Source organism: Mastomys coucha, unplaced genomic scaffold (assembly GCF_008632895.1).
Source record: "Mastomys coucha isolate ucsf_1 unplaced genomic scaffold, UCSF_Mcou_1 pScaffold15, whole genome shotgun sequence".
Lineage (NCBI taxonomy): Eukaryota > Metazoa > Chordata > Mammalia > Rodentia > Muridae > Mastomys > Mastomys coucha.
The window spans coordinates 39,555,828-39,564,937 of record NW_022196897.1 but is presented as its reverse complement, the minus strand read 5'-3'; the positions used below and the strand labels follow the sequence as shown (position 1 = coordinate 39,564,937).

Sequence of the window (9,110 nt, the reverse complement as noted above, 5' to 3'; positions counted from 1 at the left end):
GGAGTGGATACAGGGGGTCATTCCAGGACTAATGAAAGATGGGGAGTGGATACAGGGGGTCATTCCAGAACTAATGAAAGATGGGGAGTGAATACAGGGGGTCATTCCAGAACTAATGAAAGATGGGGAGTGGATACAAGGGGTCATTCCAGAACTAATGAAAGATGGGGAGTGGATACAGGGGGTCATTCCAGAACTAATGAAAAATGGGGAGCGGATACAGGGGGTCATTCCAGAACTAATGAAAGATGGGGAGTGGATACAGGGGGTCATTCCAGAACTAATGAAAGATGGGGAGTGGATACAGGGGAATTTTTGAAAATTCCCTGGCCAGCTAGCCAGGAATACACACAAGATCCCATCTCAAAGAGGATAGAAAGTGAAGACTGGGGCTGGAGAGATGGCTCAGTGGTTAAGAGCAGTGACTGCTCTTCCAGAGATTCTGAGTTCAATTCCCAGCAACCACATGGTGTCTTACAACCATCTGTAATGGGATCTGATGCCCTCTTCTGGTGTGCCTGAAGACAGCAACAGTGTACTCATATACATTAAATGAATAAATAAATATTTAAAAAATTTTTCTACAAAAATAAAAAAGTGAAGACTGACTACATATGTATTCAAGTGCACTGTGGTATGTGTGTGCCTGAACACACACACACACACACACACACACACACACACACACACACACATATGAGGGAGAGAAATGGGAGAGAGAGAGATTTGTACACATACACACACAGATTCAAAGAGATTGTGTTCTCCATTAAATTATAACTCCTTTTGAAATGTATTCTGCATGTTTGTTCTCTTTGGTTACTTCATCCATAAAATCTCTATCTAGAAACCTTTCTGTGGTGACAGAGTGAGGTGAAATCAATGACAGGGACAGGATGGGATCAAATAGCTGATTAGTAAATTTTAATTTCTTTCTTATACCCTCAAGTCACCATGAAAATTAAATGTATTCAGTATGTTTGAAATAACAATGTTTATTAACAAGATCCAAATGAGAGTTTTTTAATCATCCTTTTCAAAATTGCCTGAGGGTGATGAAACAAATTTCTCTCATTATTGAAGCTTCTTAGATACATTAGTATCTAGGAGAAAAATAATTATCTTTGCAGTGCAGAATTACTACCGCATAAAGGGTACCTTACTTACTTTCTCTTATCCAAGTGAAGAATCCATCTGATTGATTCAGGCATACTAGTTCAATATGTATATATTATATATATATATATATATTATATATATACATATACATATATATGTTGTGTATATGTATACATGTATATATATTATATATGCCCATGTATATGTGTATATATATGTATATTTATTATATATATTTACATTTTTTTCAATTTACTGCACTTTTCCTTTTTAAGGGATATTTTCTTTCATTTAACAGTGATATTTTAAGCTTTCACTATTAAGACTTGATCAAGTTTATTATTTTGTCTGTATTCATAATTAACAGAGTCATAAAGAAAGGCCCTGCTTCTTGCATTATCTAGCAAAGACAATCCATGAGATGGGGGGGGTGTGCATTTTCCTTCCCCAAACCTCACAGAACAGACTTAAAACCACTGGCCCAGCTCAGGACACTAGGGTAAGCTTTTCTGCTGGACTTGGCCTCACTGAGCCTAGGGCACATGTAGATGACTTCTGTTCTAGGTTAGGATGAGGCTCCTGCTTATATGAGGAGAAATGAAGTCGATTTTCCCTTTAGAATACAAGCAATATATTGGGATAGTTTTTGAATTCTAAAATTTCCAATTTGATTTGCTGTCTTTAAAATGCCAAGCTATGCCCAGCGGGGGTGGCTCACATCTTTAGTCCCAGCTCCCTCCCAATTTGGGAGGCAGAGGTCAACCCTGAATCCCAGCACTAAGAAAGCTGAGATCTCTGAATCTGAGGCCAGCCTGGTCTACAGAGTGAGTTCCAAAATAGCCAGAGTCACACACAGAAACTTTATCTCAAAAAAACAAAAATAAAAATAAAGTGTCAGGACTACTTCTCCAACTGCTGTTTATGAAGATGGGGTTCCAGAGTAGCCCACTGAATAACTGTGAAAGCTGCCAGGGCCTTCCATCCCACTGGTCACTCCGTGAGTGAACGCACAGCAAACACCGGCCAGCCTTTGCTCCTGGATCCTCATGTATCTATCCTAGTTCCCGTGCACATGTAACTTCCCCAAACAAGATTTGAAATACAGCCTTGGAGATAATGAAAACTGCTGTCTGCCTTTAAATTTTGGAAAAATTAAGGAAATCTGACTTGAGGCGATGAGATGGATCCAGAACACCTTCCCTGTGCTACCAAGGACATACTGGAACATTTATTCCAGAATGGAAAACTTAATAGATAGAGTATATGATCTTCCAGTTGTAAAAGAAATATTCTGAGGCTGCAGAGATGACCAAGTAGTTAAGGGCACTTTCTGGTCTTCTAAAGGACCCAGTCCCAACACCTGCAGATTAGCTTACAGAAGCCTGTAATGCCAGGGGATCCAATGCCCTCTTCTGCCCTCCTCCAACACCCCCCCCCCACACACACACACATACACACACATACACGCACAGAGTGCAGAAGAGAAAGACAAGCATGGCAAAAGCTGGATGTTCACTGATGTTGACCTCATCATGAAACTTGCCTACAGGTTTTCCAAAGAGGCAAACGCCACTCTAAAATATCAAAACATCCACGAAAATCTTTGCTCCAGATGATTACACAGCGACATGATCTTTTAAAAGTAAAAGGCCCACGTGTGTCTCTAGCACAGCACTGTACAAAAATCTGAAGACAGACAGCTTAAAGGCGTCACTTAGTGTGCATTGCTGTGCAGCTCAATAATTCCTAACGTGAACTGCTGAGCCCATTGTCTCCATGAGACTTAGTGCTGCTTTAGAAGAGAGATAAGTCAGCTTGTGGCTTCGTGAAGAGTATGTTGTTTTTACTGTAAAACCAGGAATATTTCCTAAAGTAAATTTAAATCAGAATCACTTCTATTCAAAGCACAGTTAGCTTCTCTAAGGAACACATCTCATTAAGAAATCTAGTAACATTACTTTTTTACCATTAAAATTTGTTTATTAAAGTAAATATTTTGCTGAGCATGGTACACATACCTAATTCAACTTACCTCAGCACTGAGGAACATGAGGCTGGAGGATGGTCAGTTCCAGGCCAGCCTGGGCTACATAGTGAGGCACTGTTATGAAATCAGTGTTGGTTTTGATTTACTGATAACCAGTATTAGCAGTGACTATACTAAATTTTACAGTATAGCAGTGAAACGATATTGTTAGAGAAACAACTGTGATGATGTTTCCTCAGTTTTAAAGAAATAGAACTTTTTGTCTTTGGAATCTGCTAGCCCTGTATCTGCTACGAGCTTCCAGCAGTTGAGACCAATTGCTAATGAGAAATTAAATATTAACAGAGAAACATTATTCACCTAGTCTTATTGCAGTATGTTTTGACTATGAACACATACTTACAGTGTTTTGCTATATATTATACAGTGATTATACATTGAGCAATTATACAGTGATGCTAGCAGTCAGGTAAAATTGTTCCTATTTCAAGTCCAGAGTTGTATCATATTTCTTGGCTATTTTATGAGAGGAGTAAGTGTTGGTTGCTTTAAACACTGCTGAGAACTGCTGACTTAGCATCGAAAATCTGTAAGGATTTATGCAAGATGTGATGTTACAATTTACCGAATGTGAAATTTCCATTTAACGTAATAGCTTAGAAAACATCCTTTTTGTTTTGTTTTGGTTAAGGCTGCATAGTTCTATATCTAAGGGCTGTCTTCTTTTGATACCCCCCCCCAAAATGTGGTTTTCATGACACCCCTCTCCCAAATGTGATTTTCAAGTGAATATGAGTTCTACATCTAAACTTGTCTTCCTTCTTTCCCTAGAGCCTGTATCGCCAGGCCATGGAAGAAGCCAAGAAGGAAGGCTATGACTTAAGAAGCGATGCCATTCCCATTGTGGCTGCCAAGGCTTCCCGGGACATCGCTAGTGATGTAAGAACTGACTCTGCAACCATTCAGGCCAGCCACTGGCTCAGGGAATCATATCTCTGTACTACTGTAGAACTTATCCTTTGAAGTCCTTACCGCCGCCTACACGGTCGAGGTGGAACTCACTCACAATCCCAGGCTCATGGTCTACTTGCGCTGTGTGCCTTTGATCTTGGTTTTTTCATCTTTGTTTAATAGAATAGATAACCTCACAGTCAGCTAGACTGGTGTTGAGCTGCTCTTGGAATCCCACGATACACTCAAAGCAATAAAGCCAGAAATGAAATAGGCTTATCTAAGTTTGCCCACACAGGAAGGGAGGACAGAGAATAGCCAAAGGCTAAAGGTTCCTTTGTTCTAGGGTTTTAAAAAAAAAAATTTCTGCACTCTAAAAGTGAGGATAACAGATTCCTAGACATGTTTTAAAAGTTACTCAAAAGGTAGGCTTTTAAAACCCTTTATTTATGGTCCAAAAAGGTGAAACTGACTGCAGTGACTGTAGTGTATGATTCAGTAGTCCTCAGCATTTCCCCACTGTCAGGCAAAATATCTCTGTAACTTTCCCATTTTATGAAACCAAAACTACACACGTACTGAGTAACAGGAATTGTCCATTTCAAAACTATGTCTCCTGGGTTCCATTACACTCCTGCAGGCTCTCTGTATCTTGAGTTACATATGTGCTATATTTCTTTACGTTTCCAAGGAAGAGAAACCTGGGAGCCACATAGGCCCATGCACAGGGGTGCCCTCAAGCAGGCTGGCAAGTAGGACCGCCCAGGCACTGGATTGGCTTGTGGCTATGGTTAGGCAGCTTACTTTGGGGTTCACTTTTGCTCAACTATTGCCAGCATATGATTCTCTGAACTTGTAGAAGAACAGTGGGGTTCTTCTTGTCCCAGGACATGGCATCACAACATCTTGCTGGAAGAAACTCCTTGTCCTGTGATTCCACAGAGGACATCCTCTTGAGAGTGACAGGCAGTGGTCCTCTCCATCCCCTCCTTCTTCCTCATGCTCTGGGCTGGGTCTTTTTCAGTACAAATACAAAGAAGCCTATCGGAAACAACTGGGTCACCACATTGGCGCCAGAGCGATACATGATGATCCCAAGATGATGTGGTCCCTCCACATTGCCAAAGTGCAGAGTGACCGTGAGTATAAGAAAGAATTCGAGAAATACAAGACAAGATACAGCAGTCCGGTGGACATGCTTGGTATTGTTTTGGCCAAGAAATGTCAAACCTTGGTCAGTGATGTGGACTACAAACACCTCCTGCATGAATGGACCTGCCTGCCAGACCAGAATGATGTCATACAGGCCCGGAAAGCGTACGACCTCCAGAGTGATGTGAGTATCCCTGTGATATGTGAGCATATCAGAGACAAACCTGTGAGATTCTGATTAGTGTCAAGGGCCTGGAATCTATATGTCCCTACAACTACTCAGTGAGTATCCGAAAGGAGTTTCTCATTGGAAACCCCTCCAAAAGTCATGTGTGAAACAGGAAATAAGTACTAGCAACACTATATAGAAGTGAGACTCCCTAGTGATTCAGGCCTCTTGTGTCTGAACCAACTAAAGCTTAACCCTTAAAATAATAGTGTGGACCCAGTCATGGTGGCTCATACCTGTAGTCCTAGAACCTTGGAAGTGGAGGCAGGAAGATCGGGAGTTCAAGGGCAGCCTTAGCTACACAGGAAGTTTTCAAGTCCAGCCTAGGCTACAAGACTGTCTGGGAGGGAGGGAGGAAAGGAAGGAAGGAAGGAAGGAAGGAAGGAAGGAAGGAAGGAAGGAAGGAAGGAAGGAAGGAAGGAAGGAAAGAGAAAAGGAAGTATCACTGGTAAGTTTTTGCCCAGCAAAATATAAGTGAAAAGAGAGAGCAAGAACCCATGTTGACAAAGGGCAACAGAGATGGGAATAAAAGTGCATTGTTTTATATTGCTTTAATAATTGTATACTTAATTTTATAGAAAATATGAAAACATTCTTGCTTTTTCAAGAATCTTATATTAATAGTTATCTTATACTAATAGCCAGCTTGTCCTCTTGGGAATAAACTAGAAAAATCCCTGCTATCTTTACACTGGCGTGTTTCCCTTACTCGCTTGGCAGTTTGTGATATTTGAGAGATGGAAATTAAGGCAAGGGCTTTTATAATCACTGTACTTTGCACCTTTGGTCTGCTCACATGGTTTTATTTGAAATAATTAGAACACATTTTCCAGGGCTTAAAGAGCACTGGTCCTGTGAAAGTTCTTATAAAATTCTTAAGGACAGGACATTATCCTTTTTATTAGAAAAAAAAAAAAAAAAAAAACCAAACTTCAAGAAAAAACTCTTCAGAGGGCTCCAGAGACTATCAGTCAGGGACTGGGTGTCTGAGTATGCAACAGCTTTATCTGCCAGCAAGAATTATACTCCTTTTTTCACTAATTAATTTTAAAGGTTTTTGTATATGTATATATTATATATTAAGCATATTTCTACCTATACTTGCCTACCTTCTGCATTCCTGTGTCTTGAGTATGGTACGCTTTTGGGATAAGTCAGTAGGATAGTTAATATAACTTTCTTACCTGTTGCTCTTCAGAATCTGTACAAGGCAGACCTTGAATGGATGAAAGGCATTGGCTGGGTTCCCATTGGTTCCTTGGAAGTTGTCAAAGCCAAGAGGGCCACAGAGATACTGAGTGACAACATCTACCGCCAGCGTCCTGACACACTGAAGTTCACCAGTATAACCGACTCACTGGAGCAGGTGCTGGCAAAGAATAATGCAATCAACATGAACAAGGTGAGTCTTCGAGTTCACCAGGAAGCATCCAGAGTGACCGCGGGGCAAGTCAAAGACTCTGCCATGCTCTTATGCCTCGAAGGTTATTAAGGCTAATTATACCTTTGTAAATTATTTTAATTAGCATATTAAATGTGTTTTGGTAGCCCCCTCTTTCTCTCCCACCTCTTTTCCCCACATTCCTTCTTGGGTTATTCCCCCAGTCTCTCTTCTGCTTTTCTGTGATGTGTTTTCCTTTTTCTTCCTGTCACTTCCTCCACATTTCTTTCTAGTCTTGAAGGCTTTGTCTACGTTACACTCATTGATATTCTCTATTATACTTTATTTTTTATTTATTTGCTTCCTTATACTGTATGTGTTTGTATATACATGCATAACATATGGAGGCCATATGACAACCTATGGGACTCAATTATCTCCTTTTATCATGTGAGTTCCTGGAATCAAATTCAGATTGTCAGGCTTGCAGGCAATCACCCTTACCCACTAAGCAATCTTGTCAGTTCTCTCTCTCTCCCCCTCCCCCCTTTCCCCCCACGCTCTCACACCCACACCCACACACACAGTTTAAACTAGAGTCTATGTATATAAACAAGCAGTTTTAAAACAACTCCTTTTGAGTTTAGAATAACTTCCTTAATACAAATGTTTTTCTACCAAAATATATGTATTACTTGGTGATACTTCAAAATATTAAACTCTTGTTTAAAATACTATGATAAAGAGGAATGAAATTGAGAGGGAAAAGTTTTAGGGGAGGCCAGAAGAAGTTGAAGGAGAGCATTTGATCAATATACATTGTGTGTTGTCTTAACATTATTATTGCTATGATGAAACACCATGAGCAAAGCAACTTGGGGAGGAAAAGGTTTACTTAACTTATACTTTCATATCACTGTCCATCACTGAAGGAAGTCACGACAGGAACTCAAACAGGGCAGAAACCTGGAGGCAGGAGCTAATGCAGAGGCCATGAAGGAGTGAGTGCTGCTTGCTGGCTTACTCCCCATGGCTTGCTGAGCCTACTTTCTTATAGAACCCGAGACAGTCTGCCGAAGGATGGCCCCACCCACAATGTGCTAGACCCTCTCCCATCAATCACTATTAATTAAGAAAATACCCTACAGGCTTTTCTGAAACACTGATCAGCAAATTATCAATTGATGTTCCTTTCTCTCAAATGACTCTAGCCTGTGCCAAGTTGACATAAACCAACATACACTTTCATTTTCAAAGAATTAATTTGAAATATTACTTAAAATACAAGTATACTATATATAAAACCTGGCATGATAGACTATGCTTGTAATCTCAGTAGGGAGGTGGAGACAAGGAAGATCCAGAGCTAAACTGAGCCGTAGGGAACAACAAATCCTATGAGACAATAATTCCTTCTCAGACAGATTATACTTTGCAGAACTGTTGAATTCTTTAATAGTTAAAGTATTTATATATAAATTTTAGTAAGGAATGTAAGAATGTAGTTTAATAAATTTAGATTTACTTTGTATTAAAGAGATCACAATTTCTGTGGACACCAAAATCATTTTTCTCCTTTTCTTTAATAGCGCTTGTACACGGAAGCCTGGGACAATGACAAGAAAACCATCCATGTCATGCCTGACACACCAGAAATCATGCTGGCCAAACTCAACAGGATAAACTACAGTGATGTGAGTATCCAGAGAGGGAAAACGAGGGATCATAATGCTTCCCTTAGTTAAATGCTTTGACTAATTCATTACTTACCCTATAGCTGACATTGTTGACAAAAGAAACAGTTCATCCTTGGTTTAATCTTGGCTATTTGATGGGTCTACAAAGAAGGCCAGCCCTCGGTTATCAGTCAGGAAGTGCAGTGCTTATAGGAAAGTAATCTACCAGAGCCAGTCCTCTCAGATCTTCCCTTGGGTCAGCCATAGGTGCAAGGTCCCTGTAGTCCATTGCCACTAGTGAGGTCCTGCATCCGTAGCTTTATCTCTGGCCTAAAGATACTCAAAAACACTGTATCTGTTCTGAAAGTGTGTCGAGTTTTTTATTTTAACATTCCCTGAGTCATATGCAACAATTTATGTAGGTTTATATTGTACTATGTTTCATAAGTAACCTGGAGATGATTTAAAATGAATGGGATGGTCAGGTAAGGTAAGCATGTCTATAAATCCTAGCACTCAGAAGGAAGGCTGAGGCAGGAGGATCATGGATTTGAGCATGCTCTGGGCTACATAACACAGTCTGGGACAATCTGAGCTTTTTCAAGACTTAAAAAT

General features: G+C 40.1%; 1 protein-coding gene across 35 annotated transcripts in view; it reads left to right on the top strand.

Moving 5' to 3' along the window:
• Positions 1-9,110, top strand: part of Neb (nebulin) — a 195,210-nt gene that overhangs the window by 96,063 nt on the left and 90,037 nt on the right. For all 35 annotated transcript variants that reach the window (XM_031370219.1, XM_031370217.1, XM_031370252.1 and 32 more), the window contains exons 72-75: positions 3,938-4,045; positions 5,082-5,393; positions 6,637-6,840; positions 8,409-8,513. In XM_031370219.1, the coding sequence (XP_031226079.1) occupies positions 3,938-4,045; positions 5,082-5,393; positions 6,637-6,840; positions 8,409-8,513 (729 nt within the window). The remainder of the gene's footprint in view (positions 1-3,937; positions 4,046-5,081; positions 5,394-6,636; positions 6,841-8,408; positions 8,514-9,110) is intronic.